General features: G+C 40.8%; 1 protein-coding gene across 2 annotated transcripts in view; it reads left to right on the top strand.

The window, feature by feature from the left end:
- The window catches only part of SLC36A4 (solute carrier family 36 member 4), a 165,781-nt gene that overhangs the window by 8,357 nt on the left and 132,417 nt on the right, over positions 1-25,007 (top strand). The window contains exon 2 of one of the 2 annotated variants that reach the window (XM_075198725.1): positions 14,971-15,082. In XM_075198725.1, coding sequence (XP_075054826.1) covers positions 14,971-15,082 — 112 coding nt within the window. Of the gene's footprint in view, positions 1-14,970; positions 15,083-25,007 lie in introns of those variants that run through there. The other variant, XM_075198726.1, reaches the window with a different exon arrangement.

Below are 25,007 nucleotides of genomic sequence, written 5' to 3'. Positions count from 1 at the left end.
TGTACTAGATCAGGGTTTTATAGTTTCCAAGCTACCTACCCAAAGCTCATTGAAGCTGAGCATCATGGGATATGTAGTTTACTAACAACTGAACTGCTGCTGTATATTTTTTTTTTTTCCCCTCCTTTTATAATTAATATAGTGGTTCAGAATAAGTTTTCATTGCAGTTACTTAACTTCATACTGAAAATTAATTTTTTTTTTTTAAACTGGGCAACTTTAACTGTAGCTCATACACACTGGTCATTCTTATAATTTCTCTTATACGAAGGGTGTTTCCACTTCCAGATAATTAACGTGCTGGCTTTTACATAGACTCCTTCAGCTTGTTCTATCATCCTGGCTTCTGTGTATTTCAGTAATGTCCTCAGGCTGAGATGCAAAACAGCTTCCCTGTAACTGCAGCATTACATAACGTTGAAAGCAATCCACAGCTCTGTTTGCCAGGTGTACAAAAATAAATAAATAAATATATATATATATATGTGTGTGTGTGTTTCTATTTGCAAAAAAACTTAGCTGATGTAAGGCTCAGATACAAGATAAACAAAATAAACACATTTAGTAAAAGTTACAGAAACGCCTGCACAACCAGTTACTACAGCTTGAAGGTGTAAAACCAGCAACAACAAGAAACTTTTGAAGTTTGGATGATTTGCAGAAACAGGTTATACTTGCTGAATGTGTTGCTTACAACTTCATATCAGAAGTATAGAACCAGTGTGTTTCATAGGACAGATACTGTGCAGCTCAGATATGCTCACATTTATATTATGAGAAGTTTTAAATGAATGACTTTACTGCAAATATTTGAAGCTGAAAAGTACGTGGTAACTTTTGAATCATTTAAAATTAGTATTTTTAAATCATCATCATTTATTTATATAGCGCCACTAATTCTGCAGCGCTGTACAGAGAACTCACTCACATCAGTCCCTGCCCCATTGGAGCTTACAGTCTAAATTCCCTAACACACACAGACACACATACAGACACTAGGGTCAATTTTTGATAGCAGCCAATTAACCTACCAGTATGTTTTTTTTGGAGTGTGGGAGGAAACCGGAGCACCCGGAGGAAACCCACGCAAACACAGGGAGAACATACAAACTCCACACAGATAAGGCCATGGTCGGGAATTGAACTCATGACCCCAGCGCTGTGAGGCAGAAGTGCTAACCACTAGGCCACTGTGCTGCCCCACAAAGCTTGAACAGTTTTGAATTGTATTTCTCGTGTTCTCTGCAACCCAACGTTATTAGAGTGAATGAAAGATCTGTATAGATATGATCAGTGATTTCATTGGAGGTGTTAATGACTGTCCCTGGTTCTCCTGCATGAGACCTAGCTGTTCCTAGGTCAGCTGGGAGTAATAGAATGAATGTACAACTTATGCTGTTCGCTGTCCTATGACTGTATGCTGTAAAAGTGTATAGCCTTTTTCATACTAGCTGCTGGTAGGTCTACGTCACCCATTCCTGCTAAAATCTACTCAAATATGTGCATGTTTCTATTTAAAAATAACATGCAATTATAAACTTTCTTTTTAATAAGTGTTGAGTTGTATTATTTAATTAAGCACCCACTTTGCATGTCTGCAGATCCCAGGAGTTATTAAAAGTAAAACAGTCAATGTAATTATTTTCTTGTGCATTTTATAGCATATATGGGTAGATTTCTCAAACTTTCCAAAAAAATAAAATAAAAGTGGAGGTGTTGCCCATAGCAGCCAATCAGATTCTAGCTATTATTTTGTAGATTGTACTGGATAAATGATTGGTTGCTCTGAGGATCACTTCCACTTTTCCTTTTTAGTAGGTGTGATAAATCCTACCCCATAGTAAGTGTGTATATATGAAATCTGAATCCATATCCAACTCAAGGTTTGGAGAGCGCTAGCGTCCAGTTAGAGAATAAGTGTTCTGGGATAAATTATTTCTTTCTGTAGCTTAACTGGATGGCGAATCCTCCGTGAGACACTATCTTAGTTGCCATGACATTATTTAGTGGATGCTGAATGTAATTTAAATGATCTTGTGTTTATATTATGAGCACAATGTTCAATTTAAAAACATGGGCATTTTTTTTTAAGATAACTACAGTAATATATCATTACTTTAACGCTGATATATATCTAGGAGTTATGGTCAGAGAGTGATCTGGCAATGCCGTCTTACCTCCAAATGATTACTGAATATCAAGTCATCACTCTTGTTAATACAAACCTGACATAGTACCAACTTTGTAGCACTAATTTTATCAAAGTCTGTTTTTCTCTGTAACCTCTACTTATTCATGTCATAATTGGTTCATTGTTATTCATCTATTGTATCTAAACTCCTTACATGAAAATGCCCCCCCCCCCCCCCCCCCACACACACACACCCCGCAAAACAGGGTGCCAGGTAGAATTAGTATAATTCAGCACTAACATACAGATACAGAGTATACACAGAATGGAAGAGCTCTGCTGCGACACCCAGTGGTCATAAGTGGTACCACATCAATAGTTCTTGATGGGTATGTCAGGCCCCTTCCCTGTCTCCCCTCTTCCAAAAAAAACCAACCCCAAAACACGCCAGTGCTCTTTATTGGCCAATTGAATTTCCCTTACTGTCATTCTTAACATATTTAATAGTCATTTTATTCAGCTATCATGTTTTTTAAGCGTGTGTGTGTGTGTGTGATTTTATATAATATATAATTTGGGAATCTTACCGATAGGGCCTGATTCAATTGGCCGTGTTATTCGGGAGAATAACGTGGCCTGTGCACTATTACTGTTACATTACTACCGTTAGTATGTTAATTGTTAACGCAGAAATCGGGGGTAATATTACCGTATGAACCGTAATAGTGTGCAGGCCGCGTTACTGTTGAAGGTAACATGGCCAATTGAACCCCCCCATAGTGTTTCATAGAGAAACTAATATCCAATAATACTGTTACATTTGATTGGAAAACTTATCTCTAATTATATATACATATTTTGTGATTTTCTTCTATGGGTAATCCTTTTGAATAACCCCATGTGGTTTTCTTGACTGTGCTATGTTTCTCTATTAATGTTATATTTTAATAACTTTTATATATTTTGTTCATCAATCATAGAATTATGGCTCTGATGTTCTTTTAATCATGATTTCCATGAATTCAAATTAGCTACAACATTCTCTGTGTTTTATTTAAAATGTATGAATACTGTGAGAGCAGGCCGGGGTTGTCATAACAAGATAAGCTTGGTATGGCTGACCTGCCAGCATTGTATGGTCTATGTGATAATGTCTGGAGAATACCTGTAGTGAGATAAATGTATCTGAAAGTGAACCTGTCACCTACACACTATGGAGGCAGCTATTGTGTGACTGAACCAATATTCATGAGTGTGGAACTAGGAAACCAGTACCTAATTATGTTAGACCTCATTAGAATATTGGTTTAGCTCACAATAAGCAGCTTGTGAAGCTAAGCAGGTTATGTCTGCAATGGCAATGTCAAGCCCTGGGCCCCACCGTTCCTCTCACAGCTATAGGAGGAGGGGGAGAGCCATGAGTGGGTTTGGGACCCTGCAAGTATCTTTCTGCTGTGATGCAGGTTTTGGGATGCTGGGATGAGCTGCTATTTGTATTTCACAGGCTGCATGTGGAGACAATGGGAGCAGAAGCAGATCTTCTCTGCATGTCTTAGATCTGATAGGATCAAGTTGCAAGCAGGTGGAGAGCTGCGAGGCATCTCCCGCCTGCAAGCGGTTGGAGAGCTGCGAGGCATCTCCCGCCTGCAAGCGGTTGGAGAGCTGCGAGGCATCTCCCGCCTGCAAGCGGTTGGAGAGCTGCGAGGCATCTCCCGCCTGCAAGCGGTTGGAGAGCTGCGAGGCATCTCCCGCCTGCAAGCGGTTGGAGACCTACAATATAGGTATTGACAGCAAGACTTGAGCACATTCGTACATGCTATGGGATTTTAAGACCATAGATTTATGGCTATTTATGTTATGTAATTGGATTGACACCTTTTCATGTCCCATACAGCAGCTCTGAAGGAGCCTGGCAATTGTGCCTTGTTATGGGACCTTAAATGATAAGCAATGCAAATGGGTCCCCTTGTCTTAAAAGAATAGGCAGGAGAGTCACTTTGAGAGGAAACATGGCATACCCAGCAGTCTGAAAAGACATGGCACGTTTGCTGTCTGAGGATCTTTCTTACCACTATAATTTTTGTGAGGGGACGAGACGGGGGCTTTGGTCCTTATAGCGAGAGAGAAGAACCTTTAGTCATCTCTTCAGCCCAGGAAGGTGTCCTCTGGCCCCTTCTCTATTCCTCCTATTCCGAAGTTCAGAATTTCACCTCAAAAAGATCAAAGATCCTGGGGCTATTAGAATGCATTGTCACCTCTCCCACACGTAAGGACAATCGTCCATAGATATTCTAGACTCTAACCTATGTAGTGAATATTCACGGTGATGCTATGTCCATAGTGAGGCAGTTTGCAAGAAAGTCGTTATTGTCAAGGTGGATATAGTCTGCCTTGACGTTGCTCTGTATACAACCATTGTCTTTTCGTCTGCTTGGGTGTTAATTTGAGTGTTCATATTATGTTGACCAATAACTCCCTATACACTTGTACTACCTGTTTGAGGCTCAAATGCATTGTAAGAAATCCAGCAACAGGGGACTTTATTATATTGTCAACTCTCTTTTTTTTGGACCATTCAGGGTCTCCAGGCTGTAAGGACACTCTCCCCTGTTTCTAGGCTTTGGAAACCAAGTTTGGTGGTCCTTTAACAGCACACAAGCTGCTAGGGCTCAAGGCTGTTTTGACTGTTCTTGGTGTCTAGATTGCTATCACCCTTGTGATGTTTCACCTACCTGACCAAAAGTTACTAGTCCGAAGTACTGATTTCCTCATTACTTTCTGTTGCATCATGAGACCCGAGAGATGATCTTAGAGTGTGGTTAATCTTACAGTGGGTGTACATACTGCCTCAGCCTTCCTCCAGTTGAGTGCTTTTGTCTTGGGGGAAAGAGGCACGATTAGCTGTAAAGTTACCTCTTTTTGGAGGGTTTGGTGACAAGTAAGTATTGGGAGAGATATCCAGTATCCAACTTTACAACAGAGCTGAGGGGTTCTTCCTCGTGGCATCTCATATTCTAGGCTTTGTCGGGCATGATTCGTCCTTATTGTATTTTAATAATGGGTGTGACCATTTCTCTTCACCCTCTGTGTTGTCTTTATTCCGGGGTCCTCATTGCAATTTCGTGTCAAAGGGTTGAATGCATACAGGCTCTGCAGTAAAGCAGCCCATCTGAGAATGACTGCAACGCAGGACTCTCGTCTCATGGCTGCAGGGTGGAAGTCCGTAGATAGATTTTAATTTGGTTTACATTTAGACACTCTGACATGCAAAATGTGTTCCAAACTGGGCTTGCTCTGTGTAACATAAATCCTGTCTATCTGCCGTGGTTAGCGTGTTACACAACTGACGCAAATTCCTATCATAGACTATAGATGTCATTTATGGTACGGCCCCCACATTCATCTTGGGAAACTAAAGTTTCCCAATTTCAACAAGGAGTCTGGACACTCTGCCATCTGCAGAGATCCTCATTTGTGGGACAACCTACCCGAGTCTCTTAATGCAGCCACAGGATTGTTATGGGTCAGATGACAACTTTGATGATTAGAAAGTGACTGGTTCCCTTTGTCCTAACTTTATATAGTTGTTTAGGTTGAAAAAAAGACACATGTCCATCGGAGTTGAAATTATCCTCCAACAGCCTGTTGGTCCGGAACAAGGCAGCCCTCCCCTCTCATATATAACTAAATTAACCCCATACCCGTCAACTTTCTTTTCATTGTTATACTATACAGGATACTGGAAATAAAGCTAAAGGTGGTGGTATATTCTCAAATTAAAGAACAATGGTACAATAAGTGACAGATGCTGGATACATGATGAGATCAGGGTAATGCTATTGTTTGAGAAAGTAATAAAGATATTATTAAAATGTTGGAACAATTATGATATCTCAAAAGAAAATGTAGTTTCAGCTCACCAGCAAAGGTGCCTTGTATAAGTGAGTACTGGGAATGGCTTTATTTTACTAGTGTCTGGTCCTTGGATGTTCTAGTAAAGAGGAGAGATGTTCTTAATGTAGGAGCCATGGTCTCCAGCTGGATAGATCTTTCTCACCATCATCCTAATCACTGTTTCTGAAAATTAGGAGAATGTCCCTTTAACTAAGCTGGAGCTACTTGTGGTATAACATCACAAAGTATGATTTGGGAACAAAGGTAGAAAATCACCCAATTTCAAAGACCAAGACAACCTGATCTAGGGGTAAATGTATCAATATGCGGGTTCTTCAACACCCGCGTGTTCAGCCTCTTCCGCGATTAAATTTCAAGCGGCGCTGCATTGTAAAGGGAAGTTAACCCTTAACAATGCAGCGCCGCTTGAAATTTAATCGCGGAAGAGGCTGAACACGCGGGTGTTGAAGAACCCGCATATTGATACATTTACCCCCTAATGTCTACAAGGGGTGGCAGCTGGCCATTTTTTTTTTTTTTTTTTTGCATCAATATTTTTATTCAGATATTTTGCAAAAGTATATGGGGTACAGAAAAAAAAAAAGGGGGGAGAAGAAAATACATACGAAGGGACACATAGGGGTTCCCCACGCAGGGGACAGCTGTACATTCTTAAAGCAGTGACCTATGGAAGCTTTGTGGTAGGAAGACTTTAGGCAAACTGTACACCTTGCTGAAAACATGATCTTTGCATGGTTTAATGACCAACACACACTGGGCCTGGTTTATTATGGCGCTTACTGAGTGCAACCTGCGTGCAGCATTATACCCACTTCTTTAGGCTACGCGCACTCCCAATTCCAGCAAGACGCGGATCTCAAGATACGTGTGCTGTTGAAATCAGGTGTAGGTCTGCTGTACTCTACTATAATAGATGCTGCCAGATATGTCCAATACCTATGTGGATTATAAATTCACACGAGAACGCACAGAAAAAAAATTGAATTAATATAATTTGTTAATATATGCATTAATGATAAAACCGTTATAAAAAAGTTTTTTTTATCTTCATGAGGTACATTTATTAGGATATTCTCAGTGTCTGCTGAGCATAAAATACATTTTTACAGTTGCTCGTGATTGTAAACACATGTTATAGCATGTATACAAGACTGTCATCCCTACTGATCAGGACTTAGACTAGCCCTGGAGCTGGAGCAAGAGATACGGCAGAAAAAAAGTAACTTTGAGAAGCTCGGAGCTGGATTCGGATGTGGCTACGTGTGTTTGAGTTTGGCACGCCCTTACTGTACCTTAGTTACGGTAAAATGCCCCTTTCCCGCTCAGTTCTTTCCCCGAAAACGTAGGTTGTAGTAAGTGCCCTTTGCGTCCGAAGATGCAGCGGACAGGGCTGCGTTAACGGCCTTATGTCCCGGATCGGAGCATGTGCAGAGTAATTTTGTGTACGATACACTCAAAATGGGCAGGTACGTGCCTTGAAGCATCAGGCCCACTGTGAGCAATTTTAAGTAGCATTCCTCTATTGTATTTGATCACTGTCAATGTTTGAATCCCTGCAATACATTTTGGAAGGAGAGATAGTAATAGAAGGGCTAAATATTTCTATCTTTCTAATTTTCCACAAATTTTCCTGCCCTTTGTAAACAAATATTGACAATGGGTGAGCTCAGTGTGTGTTTGTTTTGATTCTTGGCCACCCGAGGTTGTACACAACCTACAGAATGACAGTTGTGTATGGCTTAATACAGGATTGTGCTTCTGCATTGTGAAATGTAATTCTTGTCCTTTCACAACAGTGACATGATCAGGGATTTCCTTGAGTCTAGGGACGCACAGAAAACTGCATGTGAGATCTGTCAGCTATCTCTCCAGCCTGACCACAATGATAGATCCATTGTTACCTAGATCTAACGTGTCAGTTGCTCACAGATCAGTTGTTAATAGACCACACTACTGCACCATACTGGCACAAAGTACACGTTTGGTGTGTCAATACTAGAGACGTCTAACTAGTTAATTGTTGGGGCAGCGTTCGAGGGCTTAGCATTAACGGAGAAGATTCACAATCATGTTTTGGGTTTTTTTTTTGTGCACTTTTTTTGTATGTTTTTTCCGTAATTATTCACTTAAAATTACACTTATTTCACTATACTTCTTTTTTACTAGAAACACAGCGCAGTTATAAAAAAATAAATAATTCAAAGAAAATACCCCTTACTATGAATGCTCCGACTGAAAAGAGGTTTCAATAGGGGCAGAAGGAAATTATTTAGCATAGGAGGTTTAAATAGAAATACTTTTTTATATAAAACATGTTTAAAGTGTCACCTACAGCGGGAATGATTTTAATGCTTGAACTGGACCCAAAGGAGAACTTAAATTTGGGCACTCCGTCTTCGAACATAAAGGACACTTACTCAGCCTACAATTTCGGGGATAGAACAGGGCAGGGAAGGGCGTTTAGCCATAGTCAGTATACAGTAAGAGCGTGCCAAACTTAAGAGCACGCAGCCATGTCCGAGTCCAGCACTGAGCATCTCAGTTACTAGTTTTTCTACACTATCTCCTGCTCCAGCTACAGGGCTAGTCTAAGTCCTGACCAGTAGCGATGACCGTCTCGTATGCATGATATAACGTGTCTGCAGTCAGGAGCAACTCAATAAATGTATGCTCAGTAGACATTAAGAACATCCTAATAAATGTGCACGTTTCTTGAGATCCGTGCCTTGATGAATACGGGAGTCCGCAAAGCCAAAATATGTGCGTTTAATACCAAACGCAGGTTGTGATCAGTATGCGTGTCTTGATGAATCGTGCACGCTGTGTTCAAACAAAGTGCAACAGGAGTATAGCAAATCCGTAAATGGATCTCGGGCCTTGCTTGCCTTCGCTGATCACACTATAAACAGTTATATCAATTTTCCCCGGCATTTTGTTCTTACACATCTTACTCTGCCGCTCATTACCAGGTGTGCACGCACCATGATCAAAGGGCTGGATGTCGGCTGAATTATCGGAGCGTTGTGTTCCCATCGTGTCTCACTTGGTACAGGAGATGATCTTCTGCAAAAGAAAAATGTAAAAAAAAAATTGAATGAGCCCTGGGTCTTCCATGGAGGGGGTAGATGGTCTGCACACCCTAGTTTCCCAATATAATAAAGGTGCTACACTGCTGTGACTGAAAGTACAATACACTATCCAAGGCGCAGGTGCTCTCTATAAGCAGGCCCGGTGCTCCCATTAGGCAATGTTAGGCACTTGCCTAGGGCGCCGGGCTCTGGAGGGCGCCACAGAATACTAAAAGACTTTAAAACTGTGCGGCGACCGCTGACCATACCTGTCACGGCCACCGCACAGCATTCAGATGCACGGGGAAGGGGGGGAAGAGGCTATTTTGTCACCACCGCCGCCTCTCTGCTCCGTCTCCGCCCCTCCACTTACTAGTGTCAGGCTTTTTTAAAAATGCCTAGGGCGCCGTGGACCCTAGCATCGGCCCTGTCTATAAGCACTAGGACCATACTTGGACATATTTAAAGACATATATGTTAAACTCTGCAGTAATAAAAACTCTATTATAGAGCTAGAATATATTGAGGTGTTGTAAATCAGAGTGGTCTGGTTCCTACCAATACTCCTTGTAACTTAGAGGCACTAAATGAGGTAAGTCCCATATTATGAAATTATAAATTAACAGTGTAGCTCATCTGAGTGAGGTCACCATGGCGTGGTAGATGGGCAGCCACAGATTGCTCAACATGTGCTCTAACAACCTTGTGTTTATTCTAGTGCTATTATAGAGGTTATATTACTATATTACTATTAGAGATGTTCACTGACCCCCGTGTTTTGGTTTTGGTTCTGGATTAACTTTGTGTTCTGGTTTTGGCAAAACCGCCCCGGCGTGTTTTGGTTTTGGATCCCTATTTTTTTTCTAAAATCCCTATTTTTTTTGTGCTAAAATCACATAATTTGGCTCTTTTTTTGTTCCTACATTATTCATAACCTCAATAACATTAATTTCCAGTCATTTCCAGTAAATTTTTGTCAAGTGACAAGAACACTGCTACCCCTTGTTAGGAACCCCTCCAGCCGGCACAACACAACCCGGAATCTACTCTGCCAGTCAGGTGTTCACTGGAGCCCCTGATGGTGGGGACAGACTGGGCCGCAGACTGACAGAGGGTCGTGAAGTGCGTACCAGCTGGGGAGAACCCAGGCAAGAGGAGTCAGGTCCACGCAGAGGTCAAGGGCCGGCAGCAGACAAGAGTATCGATGAACAAGCTGAGGTCAGGGGTCACAGGCAAATAGCAGAACGGGTAAACAGGCCAGAGATCAGGGTCACAGGAAACACGAGCAAGGTCCAAATCAAAGCCAAGGGTCATACACGGGGAGTCAAATAGAGATATCGGAATACAGGACAGGAACTAGCAGGTTAGCAGACTGGAACACAGGAGCTATAACCGGCAATGAGGCAGCAGACCTCATTGCCTTAAATACCCAGCTGAACCAATCACAGGTTGAACACACTCCTGCAGGTTAATAAAGCAGTCACTAACAGCCAATCAGGGCTTGCCCCTGGTCTGCACAGTTGCAGGCTAATGCCTGTAATTGCCTCCTATAATCTGCCCATATTAATTAGCCCACAGGCTGTAGAACGCTGCGCCCGGCCTCCTCCTATTGCCGGGACGCAGCTCTGAAGTGTCTACTGGTTGCCCCGGCAACGGCCGGGTTATGGCCGGAAATGACGTCCCGGTCGTCATGGCGACGGCCGGGACGCGGGTGAGTGAGTCGCGGCGGCTGGGCACCGCCGTGGTTTGTAACACCCCTCCTGTTTCTGTATGAGCAATTGCACTGAGCAATGGCATTGGAGACTGGAGAGTGACAAGAACACTGCTACTCCTCCTGTTTCTGTATGAGCAATTGCACTGAGCAATGGCATTGGAGAGTGACAAGAACACTGCTACTCCTCCTGTTTCTGTATGAGCAATTGCACTGAGCAATGGCATTGGAGACTGGAGAGTGACGAACACTGCTACTCCTCCTGTTTCTGTATGAGCAATTGCACTGAGCAATGGCATTGAAGACTGGAGAGTGACAAGAACACTGCTACTCCTCCTGTTTCTGTGTGAGCAATGGCACTGAGCAATGTCACTGGAGACTGGAGAGTGACAAGAGCACTGCTACCCCTGTTTCTGTGTGAGCAATGGCGCTGGATCTCCTGGGGAGGGAGGTACTCATGGAATCCAAATCCCGCGAGATCCGACAACACTACAATGACGTTTTACCTCGATTCAGATCCGAGGATGCTCAAAAGTACCGAGACGGCTCACGAGCCTACTCGGATCCCCTAAGTTTGGGTGGGTTCGGTTTTCAGAAAACCTAACCTGAGCATCTCTAATTACTGTGGTCTCAGTGCTTAATGAGTGCACCTGCACCTTGGATTGTGTATTGTGCCCTGGGGCTGTAAATAATCACCAGCTGCACTGTTATGTCTGTGTAAATCTTTTTTTCTTTTAAAAAAATATAAGGGTACACATACTACAGGGCAAGAAACACCCGTTCTAGAGGAGGTTACATTCTCCTGTCTTACCCTTCATTAAATGTCACAACTGAATGAAGACAATTACTGGATGCATGTCCATGTCTCAAGTCGCCAGCATAGACAGGTGTACTCAGAAGAGCTGTCTGTTTAAACACCAAACAAAAGAGAACCTCATCTGCTTATTTTATTTATAATATAACCCCAAAGAATCCTGCTCCATCTGTATATAGGACACAAGCGTTAATTTCACCTGTAGGAATAGCTGATTCAATTGCCGGCGATGTGGTGCAGGTATTACCACCGCGTCGTCCACTGCGTGCATTTCCGGCTTTTACGGTAGGAATCTCTCCTCATTATTTTTTTTATCTGCGCACTTCTGTGGGGTGCAAAAAGAAATAATAAAAAAAAATGAGCGGAGATTCCTGTAAAATCTCCGGTGCAAGGTGTCTCGGACGTTTAATTGCGTTTAAAGAGCAATCTAGGTTTGCAGCAGTAGTCGGAGGCTGGCCGTAGACACAGAAATTGATCATTAATCCCTATGAAGTAACACAAAATGAACAAATGAATCCTAAGGCAAAAAAAAAAAAGACTTTTAAAACCACCCATGTATACAGACTCTTCTGAATGATCAAATTTTCTGTTCTATGTATTTGAGACTCTTTTCCACTAGGCTTTGCATTCAGGACACCTGCCACCTGTAAAGGGCACATTGATCTAGGGGAGTATTTATCTTCAGCTCCTTCTCCCATCACCTGTCCACATTGTAGTGCATGTAACCAGGAAATAATACTATGGATTCACCATAAGAATCCATGAGCCCTTGCAAGTGGCAGACTCTGCTCCATGTTTAAATAACAAAAAAAGTATTTCTTAATTGGATGGCTTGCATAACAATTAAGTACTTAAGTAACATTATATAAAAAATAATTGAGACCTGTTCATGTCTTTAAGCACATTTGTCAGTGTTGTGCTAGAAGAATTCTGAATCGCGCTTTGTGCAAACACTTCCTTTCTGTCAAGTGGATCACGGTGATTAAGACCTTTTAACATACAAATAGAGAGCAGTGCGTCAAGAGCAGACCCTCAGTAAATCTGGCTGCAGCACTCGGAGCTTCGGTGCATGTAATTTATAGCATCGTCTGAAATTAGGCTCTTCTGGGCTGACTGAAGCTGGCGATTGTAGCTGTTCTTTGGTTTGCTGTATCAAAGGCCAACGTAAGATCTATGGACTAATTTTCAAGGGAATACATTAAACAGAAAAATATTTATCAGTTTAACAGAAGCCTTCAGCTACTACTCGACCCGGAGAGAGCAGGGAGTACTTTATTATACAAGTCTCTCTGCAATAAAACGTTTGAAGCTGTTAACCTGTTTGTTAGTGGTGTAACTAGCTGTATCTTTTATTTCACATTTATATATTTTGTACATGCTGTTCTTGTTTTGTTGTGTTGTTTTTTTGTTTGTTTTTTCATCCAAGGCCCCCACTCTGCTCAGAGTCTTCTGGGTTTGGGGCATGTGTAGTGTGCTGTTACTGCACATGGTTAGAAGAGGCCCCATCCTACTTAGAGGCCGCTTCTGAACGTGTGTGGGTTTTGGGCATGTGTAGTGCGCCATGACTGTGCATGCTCACAAGAGGACTCTCCAATCTTTTGGGGGGTATTCAATTGTCAGCGGGTTTCTTTTTTTTGACTGTGTTAAGTCATTTTAACGCTGTTTTTTATAATTTTCGAGCGGGTTAACTTTACCCGCGATTCAATTCCATTTTTAACACTCATTTTTTTTTCATGAAACGGTCCTCTCGCGCTCATGTAGACGGTCTATTGAAAGTATAGGGTGTGCGAGAGGCAGCCGCGTTAAAAGCTATTCAATTGTTTTTTAATGCGGCGCGTTAAACAGGAAAATATGCTGTTTTATCTCGCACCTCTTTGGGGTGTGTTGAAAAATAAAAAAACCTCTGAAAAGTATTTGAAATCATGTAATAATGTGAAAAAAATGTAAACTTATGTTTATCACTAATGCCTAGCATGTAAATGTTGATTTTCTTGTGAAAAAATAATGAAATAAAATTAAACATAAAAAAATAATTAAATCACACATTATATTTATATATGTTTTTGGTACAAATATGAATGTAGTAATGTGTTTTCACATGGTATAGATGATTCTATTGTAAAAAATAGTTCACTTAAAAAATATGCTAAAGAAAGTACTGTAATGTAGATATTATCAATGTGTAATGCAATCTAATGTATGAAAATGTATGCAAAACCTTTTTTTTTTTGTGTTTTTATACATGACCGCGTTAAAACTCCCCTAAAAACTCGCAAACACAATGTTTAACTCGCGGGGGCAGCGTTCCTTCTTTTTCAATTGACTTGCACAAGTTTTCGCACTGCGCTAACTAAAAACGGTCGGTATTGCCGTCAAAACCCTAACCGGCGGTAGGTTTTTGTTTTTTTTTAAACGCTGCGGTGAAAGAAAAAACTTGCGGACAATTGAATATCCCCCTTTGACTCTTGCACTGCTCCTGAAAGAGCTTGAGAAAATACATAAAAAATATATATAAATATAGATAGATAGATATAGATAGATATATATAGTATATAATATGACAAATGAAACAAGCGTTTGAGCAACCGTTTTGCGTAGGGAACGAGACCGGGAGGTAAGAGCTTACAGTGCTAGGGGGGAATTCAGTTGAGAACAACGCGGCCTGCTCACTATTACCGTTAGCAGGTAATTTTAATGCAGATTTTTGCTCGCAACTCAGAGAGCTGTGAGCAAAAAATCAGCATCGAAATTGCCCTACTAACGTTATTAGTGTGCCGACCACTTTGTTATCACGACCAACGCGGGCAATTTAATTCCCACCCCTAGAATTAAGAAGTGTTGTGTATCGGCTGAATCGATTAAGAAACAACTTTTACTATATGGTTATTTTTCCATCACTGAGCAGCAGAAACATCAGCGGTAATTTTCATGTTGTCTCCTCAATTGTAGGCATATGAAATAAGTTATATGGCGTTCTCCTGTGATCGGCTCACCGGGGAGATCTGGTGACAATAATTCTACCCATTGGCATCCTGTTCTCTGCAGAAAACATTGATTATTTTTGAAATATGTATTTTTACTTAAATATATCATTGTAACCAGTTTCCATAGTCTTACACAATTAGAAAAACGGAAAAGAAACTTATTTTTGTAACTAATTTTCCAGCTGAAGAGTAAACATTTAGGTTCTCCTACATATTTAATTTTTCTTTCCCTCTTCTTTGCTGCAACATTAATTTCTGGGTAGGATGTGGCTATTCTATATGGAAATACATCCCTGCTTCTACCACTGTCCCAGTCACAATGCTTCTCCCTGTGGTTTATTCTGCAGACATGGAAGTGATGAAACCTCTAATTGGAGATGAAGGGAACTCTGATGGCTTCTCAGATGAGGATCAGTCTGTTCAGCGACATTACCACCACGACAATGAGGGCGGTCTGACGTACGTATTAAGATTTTCAGACAATCCATCTGCTTATTCCTCCATGTAATTGGTTTCATGAATGATAATAATCGCTCCTACGACACTCAGATTAAAGCTGTAGCGTCTTTAATGCCAAGTTTAATAGGCTTTGTAGCTAAACACACCTACCTGTAAATTAATTGTAGCAAAATAACTGCATTTTTTTTTTTGCACTCCCTGGAAATTGCGGAGCGTGAAACTAAAATATTTGCTTTGTTGCATATTAAGGAGTAATGCTATACTCCCATCTTTACATTGTACATCCATTTGGGAGTTGCTAGAAAGTAATTATGTCCTGGGATACAACACACTCTGCCTGATGATATAATGACATGGCTGGAAAAGACAGAATAGAGCTAAGGAGAAAAAAAATTAAGGTATTTAGTTATAGGAGGGGGGGAACACAAGACAATATATTAAAGTGGTACGACGGTGGAAACCTCCTTTAACATCAGGGGGTAAATTTATTATGCTGCGGTTTTTCCAAGTTCACCGATTTTCCGCAACTTTGCAGGGCAAAATTTAAAACGGCAATGTCTTTAAAGGCAGCTTTTGCCTTTAAAGACATTGCCGTTTTAAATTTGCCCTGCAAAGTCTCCGAATATCGGCAAGTTGAAAAAACCGCAGCATAATCCACTTACCACCAGGACTTCTTGTAGAATTTGTTTGCAAAATAATTGTGAGCCGTCCAGTTCCTGAATCTTCAGGTATCCCCAAGCCATGATACGGCCAAGCGTCATGATTGGAATGAAATTCATTTTGTTTGAATTCCATAATTTAGCCACTTTCATTCCAGTTGTACATATATAATCCTTCCAATATCTTTCAACATAGATGGCTTTGGCAAATTTTAGAGTAGTGTTGGCTAACCTGTGACACTGCAGGTGTTGTGAAACTACAAGTCCCAGCATGCTTTGCAAATATATAGCAGATTATTGCTGGACGGATATGCTGGGACATGTTGTTTCACAACACCTGGAGTGTCATAGGTTAGCCAACACTGTTTTAGACTGTCCTCAAACCAAGACAGAATGACTTGACCCCAAAATGTTGCCTTATTTGGGTGGCTGAATGAAATAAATGCGTATTTATCATATTACAGTTTTTAGATACCTATAGACACAATGGGCCAGATTCATTAAGGAATCTAAAGGCCGATATGTGAAGTATTTTGCGTTAAATTACTCTGCGCGTGCCCAGAAAAAAGCTATACAACAGCGAACACAAGAACATCCACTTCATCTTTGAGCGCAAATAACACAACAGTCTACGATTCATAGACAGAACAGGGAGAGGAAGGGGGGTATGCATGTAGTCAATGTACAGTAAGGGCGTGCCAAACTCGAGCTCACTAATGCGCCCCATTCATGCTGTGGGCATCTCTAAGGTACGTGTTTTTCTGTCGTATCACTTGCACCAGCTACAGGTCTGGTGCAAGGGCCGAGTGATAGTGATGATGGATAGAACATGTGTTTATGATCAGGAGCAACTGTAGAAATGCATTTTATGTGCAGTAACATCATGATAAATGTTTTTCATTTTTTTCGTTTTGTTAATGTTTGATGATTTATGACTATATTTTTAACAGGTGAGAATAATTGAATACTTTTTTTTTTTCCTGTGCGTTTTGCTGGAACTTTATATTCCACATACGTGTTGGACGTATCCTGCAGTACGTTGTCTGTCAGAGCAGAGCGTATATAGACCCGTATTCAACAACTGATGTATTTTCAGATCCTCTTAGTTGAATATGGATATGTGTATACCCAAATTATGTACGTTTAAAAAAGAAAAATGCACAATACGTTCGTTTAGCATGTCTTATTGAATCAGGCCCAATGCATACATAGATGTCACTTATATTTACTGTCACAAAACCATATAGGTCATTCTTGTTTGTTTCTTCACACAAGAATTCATTGATGGCTCCATCTTCTGGTTGATAACAAAGTGAGCCCCTCCCAGGTCCTGGCAGACATGCTCAGTGGGCTTCTGGGAAGCTTTAGATGTTTACCTCAGACTGAGAGAATGTTAGGGCAGTGGCTTATTATTCCACGTGCTTCTGATTGCTTCTGGATGGTCAGATGACTGATTTGCATATTAATCTTTGACGTAGGTTATACGGCAAAACCTAGAAAAAAGGATGTTGTTTGATCAGCGATACACAAAAATAATAAGTTGGTTGTATAATCTTCTTTTACATATAAAGACCTCACAGCTTATGTTGGTATTGATTCTATTGCTGTTCATGATTGTAAATGTGGCCTTTATGTCCTCCCACTGAGATCAGCTGACCTAGCAGTGGACTGCTATTGGAGGTTTCTATTGCTGTCTCCACCCACTCTAAACTACCTTTCACAATGGACAAAAACACTATAATAATGGAAAATGCACGTAAACGGTGCAACAAGCTTAAAAGGTTATGCTCTACTATCAATCATCAACATTTATTTATATAGCGCCAGCAAATTCCGTAGCGCTTTACAATTGGGAACAAACATTAATAAGACAATACTGGGTAATACATACATACAGACAGAGAGGTAAGAGGGCCCTGCTCACAAGCTTACAATCTATAGGACAATGGGAGGTAGAAACACAAGGGCATGTGCTACATCATATTGCACAATGGACCAGCTAGAATGCAAAGGTAAAAGTATTGAGTGGACAGTGTGTGTTGCAATGTTGGTCAGAGGGTTGTTTTCTTGTGTTAGCTGTGTAGAGGGTGGTAATAGGATAACCTAGGGAGATTAAGATGGTGGTTGAGGAATATCATGAGCTTGTCTGAAGAGGTGGGTTTTCAGAGAACGCTTGAAGGTTTGAAGACTAGAGGAAAGTCTTACTGTGCGAGGGAGGGAATTCCACAAAGTGGGTGCAGCCCGGAAAAAATCCTGTAACCGGGAATGGGAGGATGTGATAAGAGCGGAAGAGAGACGTAGATCTTGTGCAGAAAGGAGGTGTCCAGTTGGGAGATAGTTTGAAACAAGTGAGGAAATGTATGTCGGTGCAATTTTGTTGATGGCCTTATATGTTAGTAGAAGAATTTTATATTGGATTTGTTGAAATACAGGCAGCCAATGTAGAGACTGACAGAGTGACTCAGCAGAGGAATAACGGTTTGTAAGGAAAATCAGTCTAGCCGCTGCGTGCAAAATAGATTGTAGGGGTTCAAGTCTGACTTTGGGAAGACTAATAAGGAGGGAATTGCAATTGTCGATGCGGGAGATGATGAGTGCATGAATTAATGTTTTTGCGGTGTCTTGTGTCAGATATGTGCGTATTCTGGAAATATTCTTTAGGTGTATGTAACATGATTTGGATATAGAGTTGATGTGGGGAATAAACTATGTTTTGGAAAACCTTTGGTGATAGGTGAATATAATGAACCATTCTTGGCAACCTTATGTTGGCCTGGTCCGGTAGTTCCAGGAGGGCACGAGGGGTGTACAGCCGGAGAGAGCGGGGCTTCGCGAATTGCGTCATTTTGGCCTCTCCCCCATTGACGTAATATCTGTTTTGGGTCTTTTTACAGTGGTAAAAAGACCCCAAACAAGCATTACATCACTGGGGGCGGCGGCTAAAATTATGCGATTCATGAATCCCCGCCCCCTCCGCCTGTACATGCCAGCTCTAATTTAGTGAAGTGGGCAGATGCGGGAGAATCGCCAGCTCTCCCAGGATTCCAGGAGACCTACCCGGAATTCGGGAGTCTCCCAGACATTGCGGGAAAGTTGACATTTAGGGAGTCACTTTGCGAAAGCATTTTCTGACATTTGTTACTTGCTTTCATGGACAGCCACAGAGATATAAGATTTGACCTTGAAGGTCCTTGACAATTACCTTTTTTTTTGTTTTGTTTTGTTTTTTTGTATTTTTAAAATTTAATTTTATATTTTTTTACTGGTTATCTAGGTCTGCTTTCCTGGTTTTGGGTAACGGAAATAGTTATTTAGTTGATGGCTAATGATTAATATGGCAGTATATTAAGAGATATTTCAATATCTTTATATGAAATGTATTCTCGGTGTAAGTTCTCGGAGATATTGGGTGTAACTACTTTTTCTGACTTTTCTGCAAAGTATGTTTGACCTGTCATACTTGGCTGAATGGACAGAAATTCCAGTGAATAGCTGACCACACATTAATAAGTGGACAGATCTATTTCGATGTGCAACTAACTACAAGTTTTACTTATCAGATTTGTAGACATCCGTCATGTATTATCTGTTGAAATCTGTGAAGAAGAAAATGAAATGAATATTAAGAAATATGCTGATTCTGTACATGCTGAATGTGCCCTTTTTATTAAGAAGCTGTGTCATAGAAAGTGTATGTTACACCCTTAAGGTAGCTGAGTTGGCATTCTGTGTCAGGTTCTAATATTGAAAATGTACTATAGAGAGAGAGAGAAAGTTGTGAGGAACAGACCATAAGCCTGTATCCTCCATATGCCCTCCGGCAACTTTTTTGTGGGGAAATAAAGTTTGCAAAAAGGGACACCTGTATATTGTCCAGTCACTATGTTGATGGTAATAAATAAAGACCAACGTAGTGTGATGTACTCAATACCTGCTTTTATCCTGCATGATTCATAAGTCAGAACTTACTAAAACAGGGTAAAAAGACAAAATTGTATTACGATCATGTTAGAAAGTGTAGTGTCCTATGTCTGTATAGAGTGTAATAGAATTGTATTATGATCATGTCCAGCGGTCAGGTCATGTTGGGGGTGTAGTGTCCTATGTCTGTATAGAGTGTAATAGAATTGTATTATGATCATGTCCAGCGGTCAGGTCATGTTGGGGGTGTAGTGTCCTATGTCTGTATAGAGTGTAATAGAATTGTATTATGATCATGTCCAGTGGTCAGGTCATGTTGGGGGTGTAGTGTCCTATGTCTGTATACAGTGTAATAGAATTGTATTATGATCATGTCCAGTGGTCAGGTCATGTTGGAGGTGTAATGTCCTATGTCTGTATAGCGTGTAATAGAATTGTATTATGATCATGTCCAGTGGTCAGGTCATGTTGGGGGTGTAGTGTCCTATGTCTGTATACAGTGTAATAGAAATGTATTATGATCATGTCCAGTGGTCAGGTCATGTTGGAGGTGTAGTGTCCTATGTCTGTATAGAGTGTAATAGAATTGTATTATGATCATGTCCAGTGGTCAGGTCGTGTTGGAGGTGTAGTGTCCTACGTCTGTATAGAATGTAATACAATTGTATTATGATCATATAGTGTCCCATGTCTGTATAGCCTGTGATATTCCATTATATGCCGCCACCTCCTTTATAACGACACCCTCTATATAATGCCAGTATTCACCTATGTTGTCTGTCGGCCTTAGGAGGGAGCACTGGAGAACAGTATTCTGATTATGCCCCTGATCAGCTCATGTAGGGTAGGTGTAGTTCCCAATCTGGATAGAGTGTTCCACACACAATGTATAATAGATACAGCTTTTAACAGCAAAATAATCCCTGGAAATTAAATTTAAGAAATTTAAGATTTTGCCAATTATACTAAAACTTTGTCTCCTTCCTGATTGACATAACCTATATCTGTTCAATTTATACACATAGCAGATCAAAGGACAAATGTCTGTGGAGAGGGTATATATTACTTTACATAGTAAATGCCTGCAGACTGCATTTACTGGAGCTTTTTATTTCCATTTATAAATGTTGATAAGTTTAGTTTGATACAGAACAAAAGATCACACATAGCATGAATAGTAGATGGTTTCCTGCTTCAGCTATAGTTTGTTATTACTACACCCACATAATAAGCCAAGAACAGCCCAGCAATTTATGCTGTGTGTAGTTTGCAGCTTTTGTTAATTTTGTTATATAATAATGTCAGAGGTTTTTTTTTGGTTTTTTTTTATGCATTTCAAAACTTAAGCTGTAAGTATTTGTAATTAGTATTGTTTTTCTAGTCTGCTTGTATATTATTCCACAGGGTGTGCACTTGATTTATTGAAGATAATGTACTTTTTGTTTTACGTGTATATGTTATGCCATGCCTGAACAAAGGCCTAAAGGGTGTTTAATGCCTTAATCCTCACTATCTATTGCAGAAAGATGTTTTGTATAAAGCTTGTAATAGAGAATTGCATTAACGCCGATACTGGCAACCCTGATGATTTGCCAAACTCTGGCACTACTCCAGGTCAGTCTCCTACGTATTGGTACGCCTGAGACTTACTGGGCTTTAGGAACAAGACCTATATTAACAAGGCGCTCAGGAGGTATAGGAGCCTGCTGAGCGTCTGTTGCGAAGGGCAAGAAGCGCAGCGTTGCTAATGAGGCAGGCAGCGTCCCTGGCCTCTAGAAGAGCAGCTCACATTACATTATCCAACGGGCCTGTCCCTTTGAGCTAGAGAGGGTAGAAGCTGTCTCCTGCAACTGAATTTACCCACAGATTCAGAGTGACGGAGCCAGAGAAGAGCCAGGTAAGTAATTGCTACCTGCGGTGAGGCTGAAATGTGGGAACGCTCTGCCACAGCAATAATGGCAGTGTGTTACAGAACAAGGGGCAAGGAGCTATGAACATCATAAGCCAACTTACCATGATTTTCAATGATAAATATAACACCATACTCCTCTTTGGATAGAAATAAACTTTAAAAAACGTTAAGTGGAGTATTTCAATGCCACAAAGAACATGTAGTGCATCCACCGCTTGTAATATTACAGCCCCGCCTCATATTGTTTACCCATTTTTCCTGCCGGGCCCCTATATCTCCCCCTCACATTTTTTTCCCTAGCCATTTCCCTGCATATGTGTTCAAATTAATTATCTGCTGACTTTTGTAAATTAATTTGCATTTTTTTGTATTGTGTGTTCTTTGTGAGTGCGTGTATATATATATATGTGTGTGTGTGTGTGTGTGTGTGTATGTATATATATATATGTGTATGTGTGTATATATAATTTTTATATTCAACTTGCATTTCCTGTAATTAACGGTGTGTGTAACCTAATGTGCAGGTTTGTTTTAGTTTCTATTTTTTTTTCTCACTAATAAACTGGTGATAATTAAATGTCTGAAAATAGATAGAAAACTGTTGCATTTCAGGAAGTCAATACCTTCTATTAAACACACATATTGGCACAGTTTGTGTGGCCAAGTTTTTCCTTTTTTTTCCCCCCTCTTGTTTTGAAATAAACATATTACTAAACAATTACTTAAAAGTAGTGGGGTTTGTAGTGAGTGGAAGGGGATCGGGGCAAAGTGGTTGGAAGGGTAACGGAGTGATAGCTGGTTGGGACTATTTCGTAACACACATTTTGTAATTCGCTACATGTTTACTCCTATCCAACGGTGTTTGAGAGTAAATTTCCCACGCGTTGTGACGTCGTAGCTGAACTATGCCAACAAGCCTGGTATTGTAGCATGTGTGGTCTAATATTTACGGTGATTCCTAATAATAATTGATAGGATGACCATGGTTGGAGGATTACCACTGTTGGCCTCCGTGTATGGTCATATTCCGACGCCACTTGCAGGCTGAGCTGGAGGGGGGAATGATCCACAGTAGGAAGGGGGGGGTGACGTGGCCACCCAAGTGTGTCGCCAAACTGAACGATTGTCCTGTCGCTCAACCTGTGTGTAGTCAGCTGTACTTCCGCCCTGTTTGCAAACCATAGCAACCATAGGGCAGCACAGTGGCCTAGTCATTAGCACTTCTGCCTCACAGCACTGGGATCATGAGTTCGATTCCCGAACATGGCCATATCTGTGTGGAGTTTGTATGTTCTCCCCGTGTTTGCGCGGGTTTCCTTCGGGGGCTCCGGTTTCCTCCCACACTCCAAAAACATACTGGTAGGTTAATTGGCTGCTATCAAAATTGACCCTAGTCTCTCCCTCTCTCTCTGTCTGTCTCCCTCGCTGTCTGTGTGTGAGTGTGTGTCTATATTAGGGAATTTAGACTGTAAGCTCCAGTGGGGCAGGGACTGATGTGAGTGGGTTCTCTGTGCAGCGCTGCGGCGTTAGTGGCGCTATATAAATAAATGATGATGATGGCAAATGGGATTAGCTTCATAAAGTAGAGGTATTTTTTTATTTTTTTTATTCATTTGCAAAGATCAACCATATTTTGATAATGCACATTTTTTTTTAATCTGGGGCTTCCTCCTTATAGCTTCATCCAGACTTTGTAGCTTTTGTTGCATCTGGGTTACCGAACATTTAAAAAAAAGAAATAAACAGAAACAACAATCATATTTTCCCATCAAACCTAGCTTATTGTATGTAATAACGCACCATTGGGCTACCTGTCACTTTCCTGCTGTTATAGAACTACAAGTCCCAGTATGCCCTGTATCCTGTTGTTTTATTGTTTCTGAACATCTGCATTTCCACAGGTTGCCCATCGCTGGTCTAAACCTATATTATACATTTGTTGTAATTAGATTAATTCCAGGCACATCTATAGTATCTCGGCACTCTAAGATTGTCTTCCAAGAATGAATATAACATGAGGACCCTCTGCACAGAATGACTCTCGTTTACATTAGATGGATGGCTTACTAGGTTATCAAATCGCTCCCACATTAATTCATCCTGTAAAACATGGCACAGCATATTTAATATGGTAAACTGAATTTATCAGGCATAATTAACTTGAATGATGAAGTGTAAAACACCGCTCCCTTCACATGAATGGGATTCTAAACACAATGACGATGGACGTAACCTAATAAGTGACTTATTAACAGAAGAGGACTCGTTAACATCTCTGAGATTGGTTCTGGGCAGAGACACAAATGTTGAATCAGTTTGATTTGGAGTTTGGTTTTTAGTTTTAGGTATAATTGCTCCTTAAATACATTATGAGTTTCATTAAGATGGGAGTATATTCTGCAACATCATAAATGCCAGAACAAGAAGACCCTGTAGAAAATGAGGTGTAAGGCTGGGTATACACTACAGGTTTTTCAGCCCAGTATTGGGCCAATCACACAATAAACGACCATTTGGTCCAATATTGCATTAGTGTGTGTGTGTGTGTGTGTGTGTGTGCGTGTGTGCGTGTGCGCGCTGCAATGATGAATGATTCGTTCCAGAACACTTATTTTTAAACTGGACTAAAAATCTCGTTCAACGATGGAACAATGTCATTCCAAATCTGCAGTGTGTGTGCACTCGGGACCGGCAGTGTCCATAGATCTCTATGGAGTGTGTATGCACTCGGGACCAGCAGTGTCCATAGATCTCTATGCAGTGTGTATGCACTCAGGACCGGCAGTGTCCATAGATCTCTATGGAGTGTGTGTGCACTCAGGATCGGCAGTGTCCATAGATCTCTATGCAGTGTACGGAGTCACCATCTTTTCAGCCGATGGTTATGACAGATGAAGAGCACAGATCTGACGGTAAATCCTATAAAGCGTGTGTAGTGTGTACACAGGATTCGGCATGCTGATCGGGACTTTCAGTCGTTGGTAAATTCGTTAACGATATCGCTCCGGGATAAATTTTCTGTAGTGTGTACCCAGCTTAGAATGAAGAGTAACGTTATACTGAATGAGCAATATGTGCTTGGAGCAAGAAGACGAAACACAAATTCAAAGGGGGGAAAAGGACTATCCTATAGATACGTCCTAGATAAGTAAACCAGACAGATTGATGGGTCCTCTTCTAACCCCGTTATCACTCTCCTGCATCAGTCAGATACACTATACACTTCTATGCACAGTCTCCACTTATAGAAGCTTTTTTTTTTTTTTTTAAACGTATTCTTTATTTATACTTTGCAAAAAGTAATCAACAGCAATTAACAATAATAGTATGCATAGGACATGCATGATGGGGCAGCAATATAGTTTTCAGAGTGTATAAGAGCATAAACAGTCATTGGGGAAAAGACAGACAGACAAGGGAGGGGGTAGATAGG

This window comes from Mixophyes fleayi, chromosome 2 (genome assembly GCF_038048845.1).
Source record: "Mixophyes fleayi isolate aMixFle1 chromosome 2, aMixFle1.hap1, whole genome shotgun sequence".
Taxonomy (NCBI): domain Eukaryota; kingdom Metazoa; phylum Chordata; class Amphibia; order Anura; family Limnodynastidae; genus Mixophyes; species Mixophyes fleayi.
Note: the sequence above shows the minus strand (reverse complement) of the source record. Positions and strands in the feature narration are given on the sequence as shown.